Source organism: Cavia porcellus, unplaced genomic scaffold, assembly GCF_034190915.1.
Source record: "Cavia porcellus strain 051 isolate PalLab524CR breed Dunkin Hartley unplaced genomic scaffold, mCavPor4.1 scaffold_1, whole genome shotgun sequence".
In the NCBI taxonomy this organism is placed as follows: Eukaryota; Metazoa; Chordata; class Mammalia; order Rodentia; family Caviidae; genus Cavia; species Cavia porcellus.
The window spans coordinates 142,003,890-142,022,176 of NW_026947484.1; the positions used below are offsets into that span (position 1 = coordinate 142,003,890).

The 18,287-nt window shown below is 47.5% G+C and overlaps 2 protein-coding genes across 4 annotated transcripts; one reads left to right on the plus strand and one right to left on the minus strand.

Annotated features, from left to right (window-relative positions):
• Positions 1–123: 123 nt before the first annotated feature.
• Nudt17 (nudix hydrolase 17) lies at positions 124–2,945 on the plus strand (the record flags this gene model as incomplete). Its single annotated transcript, XM_063252854.1, is given in 12 exon segments — positions 124–283; positions 286–312; positions 315–388; positions 547–652; positions 655–717; positions 941–948; positions 1,093–1,156; positions 1,159–1,181; positions 1,380–1,472; positions 1,689–1,764; positions 1,767–1,814; positions 2,160–2,945. Coding segments are annotated over 12 exon segments (909 nt in total), but the record flags the coding sequence as incomplete, so codon positions are not given.
• On the minus strand, positions 2,555–12,275 carry Pias3 (protein inhibitor of activated STAT 3). 3 transcript variants are annotated; one of them, XM_005007907.4, is made up of 15 exons: positions 11,647–12,273; positions 9,305–9,722; positions 9,063–9,147; positions 8,793–8,843; positions 8,465–8,555; positions 7,486–7,620; positions 7,228–7,333; positions 6,636–6,709; positions 6,356–6,516; positions 5,208–5,341; positions 4,959–5,127; positions 4,648–4,781; positions 4,181–4,218; positions 3,430–3,741; positions 2,555–3,036 (listed from the first exon to the last, which is right to left on the minus strand). In XM_005007907.4, exons 1-14 carry the CDS (start codon positions 11,668–11,670, stop codon positions 3,475–3,477), a joined length of 1,887 nt encoding a protein of 628 aa, XP_005007964.1. In that variant the 5' UTR covers positions 11,671–12,273; the 3' UTR covers positions 2,555–3,036; positions 3,430–3,474. The 3 variants fall into 3 exon arrangements, with proteins under 3 accessions (XP_005007964.1, XP_063112919.1, XP_005007963.1); XM_063256849.1 differs by lacking the exon at positions 3,430–3,741 and having other exon boundaries at positions 11,647–12,275; XM_005007906.4 differs by having other exon boundaries at positions 2,555–3,741; positions 11,647–12,272.
• Positions 12,276–18,287: the final 6,012 nt, after the last annotated feature.

The window sequence follows — 18,287 nt, forward strand, 5'->3', positions numbered from 1 at the left end:
ATTTCGGTCTAAGGAACCACAGTCCTCAATAGAGAAGATAGAAAAAAAAGAGCTGAGAATTTGGGGGTATTCTATTGACATTACACTCAGGGGATGCTCAAATTAACACCCACATTTCCCTGACACTGGAAACTGGCTTCCCTCAACAGCAGAAAGCTTGGAGGGGAGGGGAGCTGTGCCACTAGGGGGCGCTGTGAGGACGCAGAGGCCAGCAAGTCACCAATAGTGGCTCTGCGTGTGCTGCTACTCCTGTCCAGAGGTCTGGAGTTGGTGAGCTTTGCGCAGGTGTGTGTGGGCTCCTAGGTGTCAGGCCACTAGCTTGAAGTGGGGACTGCTCGTCCTCTCTAACAGGCCCTTCCCAAAGGCCTCAGCCAGGCTTCCAATTCAGGTTGGAGCAGGGGACCCAAGGAGGAAATGAAGGGCAAAAGATGCTGAGGTGGGTGGGGGGTGCCTCCTCCACTATGCAGGCTCCGCAGTCAAAATCCCACCTACATGCTTGGGCCCCACCTCTGAAGTCCTACTCAAACCAGGCCATCTCCTTGCCAGTGAACCCTTTTCTACCCTTTTGCAACCCTGGCCCTACAGCCTTTAGCCCCCAAGGCCAAGCTACCCATGAATCGAAGTGTGAATCTGGGTATGGCCATCCTTCTGCAGCCAGTGACCAGACTATCTTGTTGACTTGAAGGACACGCACTCAGAATTTCCCCCAACCTCTAGGTATTCCTGGGTGAATGTTCAGGGTACAACCCCAAGGCCCGGAGAAAAAGTTGCTGCCCCACTGAGCCTTCCCAGTCACAGAAAAAAAAAGAGAGAGAAGCAGGCCCACAACTGTGACACAACTGCAATTACAAGAGGTTACAGCTGTCCATTTGGGATGTGGCCCCATAATAGAAGTTTCTGGTGACATCAACCACCATTGCTGATCCCACTCTTGTTGCAGGTGGGCATGTGCCTAGAGGAGGAGATACCTAACCAGTTGACCCAACCTGTGCCCCACCTACTGCTGGGATCCCTGGATTAGGCAAGGGAGGGACAAATAGAAGAGTAGGAGTCCACCAATGGCCATCCTGACCTGCCCTCTTTGATTCCCAGTTTTTGGATGTCGGGCTTTGAGAGCTGTGGGAAGAAAGCAGACTACAGCTGCCCAAGGACCAGTTCTGGTCCCTCTGGGGTTATGAGAGGTGAGATGGGCCAAGGAGGAGGGGACCCTCTGTCTTTACCAAGAAACCTCACCAGAGTCCGTGCAACAGCTCCTATCTACCTTGGCCACTAGGGAAACAATTGAGGTGGACTGGAAGGACTGGAAGCCAAACCCATGACAGTCCTCACCCATCTAATATCTACTTCTCAACTGCTAGCCAGCTTTTGTTTTCTTTTAGTCTGTTTACCCACCTAGGCTGAGGTAGGAGTTCCCCAAGTACCATCACATCATTATGTATTTGTGGCCTCAAAAGTCACAGCAGCATCTGCAAGTAGGCCTGACAGTGCAGGAAGGAAACAAGACTCAAGGGAGTTCGAGCAACCTGGTTCTGACTGATTAACAGGGTTGAGGATAGGGCCTACGATAACCAACAGTACCCAATATCCTCTCTCCCTGCCTTAGCCCATGTTGCTCCAGTGAGTAGTATGTGATTACGAACAGGTCTAGGTAGACCCTATGCCTAAAGGATCAACATGTCTAGTCCTAGGCCCAGATCCAACCAAACTCAGGTGAAGTGAATGACCTTCTGTGGCTCAGACCAGATATGGAAGCTGCAGTGGCTGCTATGAAGATGGGACAGAGACAGCTGGCTTTCTCCTCCAAGACCTACCACTCTCTATAAAAGCTTCCTTAGGCTGTACATACCAACATGTACACAAGAGTTCATTCTCTTCAGGCTAGAACTTTGGATTTGTGGGTAGACTCGGCATGAGTTGGTCCACTGATAAATTAAGAGACCATATGAAATCAAAGGCACTGACCAACTGACTAGTGTTGAAGACCTAGGTTTAAATTTAAGACTTTCATAGGTACAACCCATTTAACTCTCCTTAAACCTGTTTCCTTTCTGTAAAATGAAGTTAATTCCTACCTGCTTACCTCCTGCTGTGGCTAGAATTAAATCACCTAACATAAGCAAGTTCTTTGCAAAGGATAAGGCACAACCCAGATTGAATGTCACAACGCAGTGCAATACAACTAGAAGAGGATGGAAGAACCCGACCTGTGGTTCTGCCCATGTCCACACTGCTGCAGACAACTCCAACCACAGCAGAGGATGTAGAGAGGGTCAGCACTGGAAACAAGTTTGCTCTTGGGCTCTGGCTGCAACATCTGAGCAGGTAAAGGTGAGGAGCAACTCAACTGGAATTGTCTAATATTCTTACGGCCAGAAAGAGGAAGGAAGAAAGAACTGCTCTTGGAAATCCCTGTGGAATATCCCCACTAGTGAAAGTAGAATTTCCATAGACCCAGAATCAGCAAAGAATGGAACATGGACCCTGTTGTCCCAAACCAGGAGTCTGGAAAGTAAAGTGCATCACCCCTCCCCAACCCACGTCCATGACACTCACAGAACATTCACAACCTTTATTGTGGGTGAGAACTTTGCTACAGCTTTGGGAATAAAAAGTAAAATTACAATGTAAATCCTAGGCCCTGGAAGAGCCTAAAAAAAAAAAATTGGGAAGGAGGGCACAGGGGTCCTCCCTCCACCCAGGAAAGGTGCAGAATGAGCCAGGCCCAACCACAAGGCCATGGTTCTCCGGAAGCTTAGGTTCTGGGCTGATTGACATTAAGAAACATTGTGAACTTAAATATATAAAATAGAGAGAGACCTAGGCAATAAGCCAGGCCCTCCCCGCTTCCAAACCCCTGGAGATCACAACTAAGGCCTTATCTTCTTAGTCGTAGTGGGAAGTAGGAGGCAAGGGAAGTCATCTTTGGAGTGTTTTGGTTTTTCTTGTTTATGCACACACAAAAAAATCTGCAACTCAAAATAGAGATCTCTGTCCATTTCTGCAACTGCTTGTCTTGGTTTTGCCACCTATCTGTGGCTAAAAGGAATGGAACAAACATGAAAAAGAATGGATGGGTTTTAGGGATGGGAAGAGAGGCAACTTAGAGACAAGAGGAAAAACCTTTCCCCCAAATGACTCTAGATATAGTAAAGGCTGATGATTCAGCCCATCCCCCCAACTTACACCCCATCCCATTTGCCTTCTACTGCCTGGGTTAACAAACATGCCCAAAGGAATGTGCTGCCATCTAAAGACCATTTCCAAAAATAGACCCTAATGTCCTTAAAAAGAGGTTAAATATTAACCCTCTGGGTGCTGGCCTTGTTAGGCAATTGAGGCCAAAAGTCTTGTCCATGAAGACCTGTCTGGCCTTTGGCCAAAACCCCCTGACAGATCACAGTGGCCAGGGGTTGGGACACCACAGCATACCTGCTCAGTGTGGAGGGACAGTGAAGGTTTTGTAACTCAAGGAATTCAGTCCAAAGAAATAATGTCTGACCGACAGCCCGTCAAAGAGGAACCAGAAGGCAAAGATCCTCCGTGTCCCTCCCTCAAGGCCCCTCCAGGAGCAACAATGCTGCTGACACGGCCAGGAGGGGGTGCTGGAGTGGAGCTGCGGTGAGAGCTCCCCAAAGAAGGGGCCAAAGAGCCCAGAAAGTGGGAAGGGGTCCCCCGGTACTGGAAGAAGTGGCCAAGGGCATCCTGTTCATCTATCGAGGTGATGACAGAAGGAGCATAGTGCTGGAAAGAATCAAGGGCACAGATTAAGACTTTATCCTGACTTACTTACCTTCCATCACTCATCTTAGGGATATTTTATGGGATAAGTCAACCCATGAGTCTCAAGGAGTTTGAAAGAAGCAGGAGATCTATCTTGACTCTACCCTACCTCCCCACACCCTTCCCCTCTGCCCACCTTGAGGCAGCCCCACCAGCTCACTAAGTTCTTGGCCTTGTAGGTATCTGCAGTATATACACTGTCCAGTTGACAAGACACATGGGTACTGTGCTTTAAGTGCCCATGGTCTGTAGGAGTGAGTACGCAGGGAGAGAACTACACTAAAAACTTAACAGAAACGGGATCTAGAAAGACATAGGGAGGGAAGGAGGCATCCATCAGTGCCTAGCAAGGAAGTTTCAGAAATAGTAGATCTTTATGGGAAGAAAAGGGGCCACTCACCTGACTCTCAGTCTGAAGAAAAGAAAATAAATCTAAACCTGGTAAGAAAGGAAAAATCAAAATCAACCTCCTATAAAAAGTTCCCTTCCAGCTGGGGATTTAGCTCAGTGGTTTAAGTGCTTATTTGGCGGCAAACATGAGGTCATGAGTTCAATCCCCAGTACCAAAAAAAAAAAAAAAAATTCCCTTCCAAAGTGTGAGGTTGTGAGTTCGATCCCTAGTACCAAAAAAAAAAGTTCCCTTCTTGCTGGGTGTGTAATTCCTGCACTTGGGAGGCTGAAGCAGGAGGGTCAACACAAGTTTGAAGCCAGTATGGATTAGAGAGTTCAAGACCAGCCTGAACTGTATAACAAGACTGTCTCAAAAAAAAAAAAAAAAAAAAGTTCCTTTCCAAAAGATCCACTTGGCTCTGAAACAGCCAAGGTTCTGGAAAGGGCATGGCAGCCACCTTAGGATCTGTGTCATACCTTGGATGTCAGCCCCCAATGGGAAGGCAGGTGGGTACTCATGCAATGGGAGACTAGACAGAAAATCACTGCCCAGCGCGCCCATCACAGGACTCCGAAGCACCGAGGATGGCTGGTGACTAGAGGTCAGGATTCTGCGAAAAGAAAAAGAAATGGAGCAAACCACAGATGCCCACACCCAGCTCAACTTCCCAAGCTGGTTTCCTGTAGTCTCCAGCTTTCCCTTCCCTAGGAGGGTTTGCCTGATGATCAGAAAGCATTTCTTCCTGCTTCCCCTGCCCCTTTTGCTGTAGATTCTGCCTTTTTCTTACCCTTTGCTTCCAGGTAAGGCTGGGATGGCAGCTGAGGTGACAGGACAGTGCTTCTTGGTTGGCGGCAGATCCTCCTCATCAGATGAGCTTTCTATTGTCAAGTCAATAACTTCAACCTTCTTCTTATTCTCTGACGGATTTCCTTCCTGGACTGGGCTATACTGGAGACCTGTGGTTGGGAAGAAGAATGTGTCTAAGGAAAAGGCCCATTCAGGGTTTAGCTCAGCTAGTGGACAGAGGGTCACTCACCGTCCAGCCCATACCCTGGCGGGGGGCAAACCTCAGATGCCTCCTTTTTGGGTTTCATCGGGCACCAGGATCCATCTTCCATAAACTGGATCTCATCACAATCCGAACAGGAATTAAGAATCTCCATGAATAAACTAGGGGAGGGGAAAAGATGAGAATTCAGGAGGGTTGGAGTGGCTAGAATAGCAGTCATAGAGTTCTGTGACTCATCTTCTTGTACCTCAGTTTCCTCATCTGTAAAATAGACATATTAGCCACCCTACTATGCCTCTCTGAGTTGTTAGCCTCGTGAGAAAAGTTAAGCAGAGTAAGTATGTAAAAGAGCCTTATGAACTTTGGGTGTTAGGTTTTGAAATAAATGTAATCTGAGCATTTGTTAGGTGTAGTTCTGGCAATGAGACAGAACTCCATAAACCACCTCAAGAAAAGACACTATGATGTGATACACTATGAGGTGCACACCTATAATCCCAGCACTTCGAGGCTGAGGCACAAGGATCACTGCAAATTAAAGGGTAGCCTGAACTACAAAAAGAGACAGTCAAAAAAGACACTAAATGAAAGCCATAATGAAAGCTCCGGAAGGGAGATAAAACCAGCTATGAAAAAGAAATTCTTGCTTATGGAAAATAAAATGCTTGAAGAGGGAGGTAGGCAAAGAGCTTAACAAAACCAGGTCCTCAAAAGAGCCCTGTTACTATGCTCAGCAAGGGCTCAGGGTGTGGTTTAATGGTAAAGCACTCACCTAGCACAAGGCCGTGGGTTCAACCCCCAATACAACATAAAACAAAATTATGCTTAATAGAAGGCAGGAACAGTAGGAGGAAACTGTAGTACGAGCTTGTTGTAGGTAATGAAGCAGTTCAAAAGAGTGGCTCTACCACTTACAGTGTAACCTTGAGCAAGAATCTCTCGAGGCCTGTTTCCTCATCTCTATTAGTGGTACTTATAGGGTTATTATGAGAACTTGATGAGATAATGTGCAAAGTGATCAACGCGATGCCTTTTACATACTAAGTCATTAAGGCTACACATACACCTGTATATAGATTGCTAAAACAGGTAGGATGAGAGCTACGGTTTATGTTAAGGAAAGTGAGCCATATTTATTAAAAGGTTCTAGCTAAAAGGCAGCAAAATGGCCCTACCCATCAATAATAAGAGATTCGTAAGGAGCCTTCTTGTCACACACAGGACATGTCCATGTTGGCTTCTTCTCATTCATCTGTAGGTAAAGGGCAGCATCAAAGCTCTGCAGATGGGCACAGGTGAGGGCACGGCATGGGACAGTCAGGCGCATCTTCCCTAGCTGAGAAGAGGAGAGTTCTGTAGTCAGAGCCCCCACTCTGGTTTCATTCAAAAAAACCTTATCAAAGACCAGAGGTTTACCCAACCATCCACCCCCTTCCCTTCTCCCCTTGTACCCACCGGGCACATGAGTGACACCCGGAGACTTGTAGTAGCCACTTCACTGTCAGGGTCAGCAGTCAATTTCTCCTTTACTGAAACAAGAGTGAGGCCACAGCTATGGGATCCACAAAGGAAACCCAGGAGTTAGCAAGTCCAGAAGCCAACAGTCCTGGCTGAGAGACAGCCAAAAAGACTTTGGAGACTGATGTCACATGGGAGTGGTTTGGGATCTGAATTATAGAGGCTGGGTGTGGGGGAAAGGTTTACCCAGCCCTAAAGATGCTTAAACATAGCTAGGTGATGCTTTTGCTACATTAGAGATGACCTAGAAGGAACTGAGGCATCACATGGGAGTTACATTGGAACCCATATCCTATCGGGGCTGGAGTTAGAATCTGGGGAGCAAAACAGACATGCAATTGGAATACAGTGAGTATCATTCACTGCCTACAAGTGATTCAACTTTTCAACCGTGAAAACTAGTAAAGTATATGGGAAAGAGCTGGGATTCACATGAGAAAGGCTATCACACATGACCAGTGGATTTCATTACGCAGGCTGGAGGGCCAGAAAACTTGAAGCCAGATAAGAGGGGAAAGATGTTACTCACTCAGTGCCCGGGAGTGGTCTGGGTTCCGGATACCCTTTGCTCTGAGTTTCTGTAGAAGGGTTCCTGCAGTCAACTGCCTCACGAGGTACACAGACAAGGAGTAATTCTACTTGCGTGGAGAGAAAGAATTAGCGTCTGCTTCTAATACCACCACTACCACCCTCTTTTGGTCCATGAAGACCAGAAACCCAAGACATTGGATGGCTCCTGTCTGCCCTTGGCAATCCTTTCCAGTAACCCTATTTTAGCTACACTCACCCGTCCAAACTCAGATGACCAGTTGACCACAATGGTATTGGGAACAGTGGCTGAGAGTCTAGCCAGCGGTGTGATGTTGATGGGGCGGCTGGGCCTCTTGGGCTCAGCACCATTCTTGGTGGGGGGAAGGTAACCCTGAAGAAAGAACTGGTTAGTGGAGAGGAGGCTCTGGGGAGGGTTCTGCTCTAACAACAAAAGATATCTTGTCTTAGCTTACACACTCCCCAGGGGAAGGCCATCTCTCTCAGTACACAAGGGGAAAGGAGTTCATTTAGTGAAACATTATTTAGTATTATATATGGGTTTCATTCCTCAATAAATAAGGAAATCTTACTTATCACCAACCAACAAAATAGGAAGCTATTCACTGAGTTCTTCATGAAGAGGGAAAAGGACACCTGACTTCTCTCAGCTCAGCTCTGGGATCATGAGTTCTCTAAGAAGTCTTTCTTGTCTTTTTGTGGTACTGTGGAGTGAACCCAAAGCTTTTACACTGAGCTACATCCCCAGCCTTTTTTTTTTTTTTTTTAAAGAATGTCTCCCTCGGGGCTGGGGATTTAGCTCAGTGGCATAAGCGCCTGCCTTGCAAGCAGACAGTCGTGAGTTCGATCCCTGGTACAGATAAAAAGGAAAAAGGGAAAAAAAAAAAAAAGAGAGAATGTCTCCCTGAATTGCCTGAGCTGGGTTCGAACTTGCAATCCCCCTGCCTTAGCCTCTCAAGGTGCTGGGGATTATAGGAGATTGCCACTAAACCCAGCTAAAAAGTCTTTCTTGAACCTTTGAGTTGAATTAATGTACCTTCTCAGGGTCCTGACAGAAACGCTGTTCGATTTTATTTTAGTACTCTCTAGATAACTCTCTAAAATCAGTAAACTAAGTGCAGGCACTATGCTAGGCACATCTTTCACAGTAAGTTTGCAGTTAATATTTATGACCTGAAACCAGAAGGGTTGCTGCCAGAAGAAGGAAAAGCATTTACCGGCAGGGGGCACAGTTTCCCATTGACCTTGACAAAGAGGTTTGGGGGGAAATAATCTTCCTGGGGGCAGCTGGTCTCACAGAGACAGAACCTGGTGAGAAAGAACAAAAGATGAAAGAATGGGAAGCAGTTTCTTGGGCTGAATCTGGCAGAGGCAGACAAGCCTAGAAGAACAGTCCTGGATATTTGTCACCCTCAGTATCCAATAATTCCAGGGCTGGAGTGGGCAATGGTAGAGCAAGGCTATCTCCTAGAAACATGTGATATACTCCTATTTCACTTCCACCCTCAGGGGGAGTCCAGTGGGTTGGAGACAGCAACAACTCACCTCAGCTGCACCTGTATGGTATAATCGCATTTGGCTCCTGGAAGAACCTCTCTGTAATAAGGAAGGAGAGGGAGAGATGTGAGCATGCGGCCCCCAGAGGGAGGGGTACAAGGACAGACAGAAAGTTAGATGTCCAAGGGATAGAGAAGAAGCCTCTGAAAGAACAAGAGGCAAGAAGGTAAGGAAGAGGAGAGTGATAGAGAAAAGAAAGAGAACAGAGTCTGGGGGTAAGCACCTATGAACGAAGCCTAAGGACTGAAAGAGAGATACCTGGATGAGAGAATCTGCTGCACTTGCTGGGGGGTGAGGGCAAAAGTAAAGTGCGCTTCCTCAAACCGCTGACTGGAGGTGGACGCTGAGGACACAAAGAGGCAGTTATTTCCTAATCCATGCACCGGCAGCCATGGGAGTTGCCTCCATCCAAGACTGCTGATCTCACAGGACTAAAACCTAAGAAAGGAGTTCAGCCAAAGCTGAAGTCCAGAAAGACTGAACGACCACAGAAGCCATACCAAGGGTGGTAGGTCGAATGAGCTCCCCGTAGACTTCATAGAAAGGCAATGGTTTCATGGTGACATCAGGATGCACAGGCTGGGGGAGAGGGGGGTGCATGTCCACCTCACACTTGGGGCCCAGCAGGGCACCTGGCCCCAGAAGGGCTGGTGGAATGGGAGCTAGAGGGCCAGAGGAGCCTACAGGAGAGGTGCCAGGGGCCAGAGAAAGCATGGAGAGATCAGAGGGGCCCAGGGTCTTCCTGGGAAAGCGACGACGGTAAAGCTCTTTGATCTTCATCTGGACACTAGGGGCACAGCTGGACTTGAGGAGGTGCAGGGCCTTGGCCAGGAGCTCGTGTTTCCGTCCACTCTTGTTCCGGCCAGCAAAGCCAAGAAGCACCTGGAGCTCAGACACCCGGAAACTCATCACCATGTGCTGTGGAGAAGAACAGAGCTCAAGAATCCTAAACTTACACAGACCTATCCTGCCAAGGTTAAGTGCTTCTTTTCCCCTAGCAGGGATCGAAAAATGCTTTGTAGCTAGTGGATTACTTCCAGGCAGTTAACCTGATCAAAGGACATCTCAGTCTCATTTTAACATCTCTCAGGTCAGCCTAACCGGCACCTCCCAGAGATACAGTAACACCACTGCCCCATGCCCGCCCACAAGTTGACCAGTGTGGAAACAGAGGATGGCAGAGAGCAGGCCATGCCCAGACACAACTCTGAGTCCACTATGGCCTCCTATCTCCGGCCTAGACTCAGTTAAGCTGCTTATCTTGTCTCATCCTCTTTCTCAGATCCATCCCGGCCTCCTGTGAAGAGGACAGGAGACAGAGAGGAGGATAAAGAGAAGACAGGATTCAGCCCAAGCAGCTCCACAGGGAAGGGGCCAGGTGGCCAGAGGACTGTGCCCATGACTCACCCCTTCTAACTACCTCAGGGTACCTCTGCTATGTTCCCCAAGCCTCTATAGCTTTTACAGCCAGGGTTTCTAGGTCCAGGGTGCAATGCTCACAACTCCCCTAAATGTTTTCTCAACGTCATTTATAACTACTCTCCCTTTAAGGGAAACGAACCAAAATTTGGGTGTGGGTATGGAGGATGAAGGGGTGGGAGGTGTCATCAGTGAATCACAAACCCAGGTAAACTACCTGTTCACTCCATCTTCCAGGAGCCAATATCCTATTTTTCTCTCACATGGAAAAAAATAAGTGATTCAATCCATCCATATACCCCAGTGGGGCGGGGTGGGGCCAAGTTCCCAACAGAGATCCTGGGGGAATGAAGGTAGGAACCCTGGGCCAGGGAACAGAGTCACAAGCGCCTCTAAAGCTGACTGAGTCCAGGGGCTAGACCTGAAGCCTGCCTAGGATCATGGCTCTGTTTCAAAAGACAGAACAAAGCCAGGAGGCTAGGGAATAAATCCAGTGGCTTAAGGTTCTGTAAGATGTCCTCAGTGGTTACCTCAAGACTGTGTGGTGACAGGAGGAGGGCTGTCTCCTTAAGGAGGTCCCTTCTGTGAGTCTCCAGACTCTGTCACAGGTTTACCTTGCTAACCCTCCACAGTTCTTCACCTCTTAGGCAGCTTTGTCTTGAACCTTTTTTTTTTTTTTTTTTTGAGGAATGCGATGAAAAACTTGCTCTTCTGGCTTTCTCCTCATTCTTATCTTGTCTAACTTGTCTTTACTCTCCATTAGCTTTACCTATAACTTCCGTCCTTTCTACCCCACAGTTTCACACTCCTCTGCCTCTGCCCAAAGACAGCGGTCACGGGGCAGAACCTTCCTCTCAGCCTCCAGGATGCTCCTGCCCCACCCCTCGAGGTGTCGGCCACACAGCCCCGCCTCTCTGTCTGGCCACCGACTGGTGCGTCCCAAGGCTCAGATGCCACCAACAGCCCCAAAGCCTCTCTCCCTAAGCTGTGCTTCCCACGGAGCCTCGCCTTCCTTTGCCCACCCCCAGGCCATGCCTACATCCCTATAGATTCCCCTTACTGTCGTGGCTCTCGGCCTGATCCACTCGCTCCCCGCGTCTCTACAGCAGCTCTCTCCCTGGCTCTCCCCTTACCACCTCCCCCGGCGCTAAACCCGACCTCCGCCCGCGTCCCCGCCCCCTGCACCTCGGCCCCCAACAGCTGCAATTCCCCTCGGCCCCACCCCTACATCTGCCCCGCGGCCCCGCCCCCGGAGCCGCCGCAGCCTCTTCCACGCCCGCAGCCACTTCCCTCCCGGTCCCAGCCGCGGGTCCCTGCCACGTCTCCCGCGCCCAGCTGAGCCCTCCACACGCAGTCTTGGTCGCTCCCCTGGCTCAGTGCGCAGCGGGCTCAGCCCCGGGGGGACGGGGGAAGGTACCGATACCTTTAATTCGCCCAGTTCCGCCATCTTGAGACATCGCAGGCGCCCCAGCCCGAGCCCCAGCTCAGGCCCAGGGACCGGCGCACAACTCTGCACCACGGCGCCGGCCGCAAATGCCGCCCGCTCCGCCCCGTCCGGCCCCCTACACCTCCCCTTCCCGGCCCCGCCCGCCTGGCTCCGGACAGGCCTCGGCCTCAGCCCCTCCCTCCGCAGCCGGCCCGGCCCCCACTGGTGCGCGGCGTGTTGGCAACGGCTTAGACCCGGAGGAGTGCACAGCCCAACGATCGCGGGGTCCCGGGGTAACGGAGAGGGGGCGGGCCCCCGGTTCCTAGGGGAGGAGGGCTCTGCTGCCCTGGAATGGGGAGGAGATGAGCTTTTAGACAGTCAAAGGTACTTGGAAGATAGAGGGAAAGTCTCGGGAACTGCTGGATCGCTGAGACATGGGGGAGGGGTGGCGAAGTTGGAGCGAACACCCTCTGTCCAACTGTACAACTTTAACCAGCTAAAAACTAGAGTTCTACCAACTCTGGAGTGGGTGAGCTGATTCACTTTAGGGAAGTATGGAGTCACGAACAGTCCACGACAGCTATTCCTGATCCTCCAGCGCCCCCCCCCCACCACCACCACCACCTACAAGTACTGATTCGGCCACCAGACAAACTCGGCAGCAAGAAAGTTTAATGCAAAAACCGAGACTTACCAGCACCTTTGCGGGGAGTGTGGAGCGGGCTCGAGAGGCTCCAAGAGTGGGTTTGGGAAGGTGGGGAAGGCAGCTTGACACCGTTCCGGCAATCTGCACTGAAGGATCCGTCCGGCGGCTGGACTCTGCAGCCACAGCTCCGCCCGCCCAGAGCTCAGGCTGGGGCCTCCCCCTCCGGGTGAACCCGTCAGGACTGCGGAGAGGGGAAGAGGAGGTGGAGCCCCAGGCGGCAGAGGGAGGGACTGGGAGCCCGAGCTGGAGAGATTAACTCCTGGAGTGAGTGGATCTCCAAAGACGAGGTGTTAGACCCTACCATCCTCACTACCTCTGTGACCCTCGCGCTGATGAGTGGGGCTTCAAGTGGAGCATAGCTAAGACTGTGTGGATCAGCGATCTTACTATAAAGAGGTTCGTTCTTGGAATGAGACCTTATCTCCCTAGGGGAAAAGGGTAAGGCTGCTAAATGGAAAGTGGACCTAACCCAAACATGAAAACTATCACCAAGATCCCACCTGGGATGAATCCGAAGAGGTTACACACACACACACACACACACACACACGAGTGCACACACATGCACACACACCTGCGATTTTTCTGGTCCTGTGTGGGTTGTCTGCTCTCTTTTCTTCAAAGCCCTGGGCCTTCCTGGTGCCTTACCTCACTTTGAGGTCTCAGAGTAGATCTGTTTCTGGATTCATAGAGATACTAACTTTAGGGTAGTATATTAGATACTGGAGCACTAGTTAGGAATCGTTAGGTATTGAGGACATACATGCCTTGCAAGAGCTCACAGTCTAGCAGTAGAGACATGTTAAACTTATAATCAGCATGCAAAATAAAATACTTTCATAAATACTAATAGTAATCTCCCCATTTAGCTTAAACCTTTAGTGTGATCCTTCTCAACCTAAAGTAAGGGAGAAGACTGAATGTGCTAGCCTGCCACTATTCCTAGGCACCTGTTGAATCAGAATATGCATGTCCAAATTCTCTGTAGGGTTTTGTTTTCCCCTGGGAAGGATGGCCACCCTTTCCTGATAGGTTCCTCCCTGATACTTTGCTGTCTGAACCTGTAGGCCTCTGAACTTACTTGGGTAAGTATTTTTGTGTTTTGTTTTGTTGCTTGGGTCTCACTATGTATTTCAGGCTGGCCTTAAAATCATAATATAGCCCAAGCTGGCCCCAAACTTTCAGAAATCCCACCTCAGCCTCCTGAGTGCTGCAATTACAGGCTTGGGCTAAGTATTTGATGCTAAATCCCAGCTACTGCCTGTAATAGCTGGGTCTTCATCAGGCCCTGAGCTCATATTTTGTTGTTATTCTGTTCTGTCCTCCAGATCAAAAGTTACTATGGATTAGTTTTTATTTTCTAGAATGTTTTAGTAATTGTAGGCATAAGGGGGAGGGTAGGGAGGATTTAAAAAGAGGGTAGTTTTTGAGGGATGAATATGTTCATTATCTTGATTGGTAATTTTGATTGTTTGCTATAATATATATGACAACATTTATCAAATTATGTAGTTATATTCAAATGTAGTTTATGATATCAATTATACCTCAATAAACATCTCAAAATTTAAATGCAAGGTTGTTCTCTAGAAGTTAATTTGAGGTTAGGACTTGGGGTCTAAGCTGAGGGGTAGTATGTGTGCTTAGTCTGCATAGGCCCTAAACTCAATCCCCAGCAACCACAACATACCTACACGGTTAATTTGAAATTGCAAATTCTAGCATTCTACAGGGTAATAGATACAGGGAACCAGATAACTTTAATGTCATTCTCCATACAAGCCCCATGGGAACAAGAATCCTTTCTAGGGGCTGGGGATTTAGCTCATCAGCGTAAGTGCCTGCCTAGCAAGTGTGCGATCGTGAGTTTGATCCCTGGTACCGATAAAAAACGAAAAAGATTTTAAAAAAGATTTGTTTTAAAATCCTTTCTGTGCTCTTCATACCCTACCCCCAGTATCTGGCACAAAGTAGACACTTCAAACATCTATTTAATAAGTTAATGTTACCAAACAAAGGAGGGAAACTACCAATCAGGACCCAGGTTCCTGATTGAAAGTATTTAAAGACAATCTGAACTCCATTATGGCCCACCAAGTGTCCCCTCCTCTCACCCGTATAGTCCCACCATCTGAAGCTTGGAGAATGAAGAGAAAGTGAAGCAAGAATAAATCCTTAGCAGAGTCCTGTTAGCCCAAGAACAATAGAGGAACACTGGGATTACAGTTAACTTAGGGGAAAAAAATAATATCAAGGGAAAATCAGGGTTTGGAGTTTGTGAGGTTGTAAGGAAGATTATTTTAGAAAATAAGGAGCTGGGTAGGTTCTACTGTGTTAGCAAACTCACCCACCACTCCCACAGCTCAGCTATCCTGCAATCTGCTTACAGCAGTCCCAGAGAAAGCCAAAGAACCAGCTTCCACAACCAGAGCTATTTCCTGACTCATTCTTGAGTTTAGCCCAATGATCTCCCCCTCTTGGGACCCTCCCCTCTGCAGTTTCTTCACCATCCCCAGCCCACACCCTCTGTGTAATGTAGGAATGTAAGGCCTTTGGTGTTCTTTGCTAACTACAAGCGTGGAAGAGAAAGAGAGGTTCTCTTTAATAGAAATAGCTCAAGACCTTTTGATGGCCCTCCTTTGGCAACTACAGGCACCACTTTCCTTCTCCATCAGTCCCCTCCTTTCTCCATTTCCTTTGCCTTAAAGCAGGCCTGTGCCATTTAACAAACACCAAAGCTGACCTGTACCTTCTCTAGGATCTGACCTACATATTGCAGATGTTCTTTTTCTCCTTAGCCAAACTCTAGAGCCAGTCTCTGCAACCACTGTGTAGTTTCCCCCTCCTCCAACTTTACTTCCCCTTCATTTGCACAGAAGTCCCAACCCACTCGTTTTCGCTGAACACAGGCTGCTGCGGTTGCTGCTGTTTAACCCAAAGGGGCCCAGCAGAGGGCAGGCTGAGAGAAGGCAAGGAGAGGGATCTGTGTGAGGACCACCGAAGGCTGGTTCCAGATTTTGAAGGAACTCACTCACCTAGCAGCCTGGTTTGAGGAGGGGCAGGAAGAGGCAGAGGCCTGCGGAAGTGGCATGTACATTTTTTTCAGTCCCAGAATAGAACCAAAAGCAAGAAGCAAACTCAGGGTATCCTGTGCTCCTTTTCTCAGGAATCCGACAATGATTTTGTTCGCTTTTAAGACAGGGTCTCGCTATGTAGTTCAGGCTGTCTTGAACTTGCTAGGTAGCACAGGCTGGTTTCGAATTTACAGCAGTCCACTCACCTTAGCCTCCCAAACGCTAGGATTTCAGGCTGTGCTGCCACACTGGCTTTCATTCCTCTTTCTAGCAGAGATAAAGAATGCTGACTGAACACATTGTTTAGCCAGGCCAGCCTGGGCTACATTGTGAGTTCAAGGCCAGCCTGAAATACATAGATCCTGTCTCAAAAAAAAAAAAAAAAAAAAAAAAGTTATTTTACATTGAGTATTTTGAAGATAATCCAGGTTTCTCAACCTCCTTTTAAAAAGATTATGCTCCTCTATCCATAGACACCCTTAGTCATAGGAGCAAGACTTCCTCTTATTTCATATATATCCTCCATTGTATTTTTTATTGCTGTTTAATTTTTGTGAATTTATACACTAGTTGATGGATGGATTTGGGACTTTTAGAGTCCTGTTGAAAAGAGGAGAGCTTAATGTGACATTGAGATTCTTGTCCAACACATTAAAGATTCTTTTTAGGGATCAGAAATGAACAAAGGAATTGAGAAGTGCTTATGTATTCACAGAACTTTAGAAACCAAAAGGCAGAGACAGGGCCCCATGGAAGATGTTATAGCACGAGACAGAATGTTCTGTTCCCTAAGGATAAAAAAGGAAGCTATGGAAAGGTGGGGTGGGGTGCATCATAAATTCAGGAAGTACAGAGAAAGTAGAAATTGTTTTAAAAAAAAAAACCAAAAAAACAGGCATAAGGATGCATGCCTGTAATCCCAGCAGTGAGGCAGGAATTGCATTTGAGCCCAGGCTGACCAACTTCATGATTTGGTGAGACTCTGTCTCAAAATAATATATAAGTAGGGGCTGGGGATTTAGCTGAGCGGCATACGCACCTGCCTTGCAAACGCACAGTCATGAGTACAGTCATGAGTTCCAGCCCTGGTACCGATAAAAAAAAAAAATTAAAAAAAAAATATACAGACAGGCTTGGGATATGGTTCAGAAAAAAGTCCGGGGCTCACTCCCCAGTAGCAGGGTGGGGGGCAGTTTTAGAAAAAAAGAGATTTGAGGAAGAAGTCAAATCTCATTTTCACAGAGGACTTGTGATGTTAGTCTTGTCAACTTGGCTTGAGAGATGCCTACATTAGTAAAGCACACCTCTAGGTGTATCTGAACTTGATTGCCTTTAGAGATGCCTACATTAGTATAGCACACTTCTAGACGTGTCTGGGTGTGTCCTGGGGATGTGACATTCGGGACTGTTTAGTCCCTGGCCCCTTCTTCGGAGGGCTCTTTCCCTGCTGTCAACTTCCTTGATGCTATTAGCTGAGCCACTTGTCTTCACCATGCCCTTTGTCCACAGTGTTACTACTTTGGAGCTAGACAACCATGGACTGCAAGTTCTGAAACCAGGAGCCAAAAATAAGCATCTCCTCCTTTAAATTGAGTCAGGTATTTTTGACCTAGCAATGGAAAGTTGACTAACAATGGGGCTGCTTTTCAAATGTGGATCTTAACCAAATAATGAATGGATTGTGAGCAACAATTTTTGTATATGAGAGAATAGGGGAGGAAAAGTAAGGGTAAGGATTATTTTATATCATTTCAAGTATATACACACAGGATATAAAATATATGTAGTTTTTTTTTTTTTTTTTTTTTTTTTTTGGTACCAGGGATTGAACTCGTGACCATATGCTTGCTAAGCAGGTGCTTACCCACTGAGCTAAATCCCCAGCCCAAAACATATGTTTTATCCCAGACTATAAAGATTGAAAGCTGCTATTTGTGATAGAAAAGGAATGGAAAAAAAAAAGGATTGAAATAATTGCCAAACCTTGGAGTCAATCAAGGATGTCCATCAGTAGGTGATTGGGCAAATAAACTCCTGTACATCCAGACACTGAAATATTATTCAGTACCAAAAGAAATGTGCTTTCAAGTCATGAAAAGACAGGCAAGAAACTTAAATATATATTAATGAGTTAAAGAAGGCAGTCTGAAAAGGTCACACACTATGTGATTCCAACTACATAGTATTCTGGAGAAAGGAAAAATCTGGAGACAGTTGAGAAGGCAGCAGAAAAGGGGCTGAAAAGGCAAGCTATAGAGGAGCCTTAGGGTAGCGAAATGACTCGGTATAGGACCGACATGGCAGACACAGACCATCACACCTTTGTCTAACTCCATGGACTATGCACCAAGAGTGAACTCTAATGCAGCCTATGAACTCTGGTCAGTAATGATGTGTCACCGTAGGTTTACCAGTTACAACAAATCCAGCATTCTGGTGAGGGATGTGGGTAATGAAAGAGGCTATGCATGTGTCAGAGCAGAAATGCACAGGAAATCTTTATACCTTTTACTCAGTTCTGCTGAAAACCTAAAATCTGTCTAACATTTATTTGTGTACTAGGGATTGAACCCAGGGCTTTTACACTGAGCTACATACATCCCCACCCCCTTTTTACCTCCCTCTCACTTTTTAAAATTTTGAGCTGGGCATGGTGACACATGCCTGTAATCCCAGAATTTGAGAGGTTTAGGCAGGACAATTGCTGTGAGTTTGAGGCCATCCTGGGCTACACAGTGAGTTCAAGGCCAGGCTGAACTACATAGTGAGAGCCTATCTCAAAACACCAAAAAATAAATAATTAAATTTTGAGACAAGTTTTCACTATATCAATTAACTGCCAATGCTGGGTTTAAATT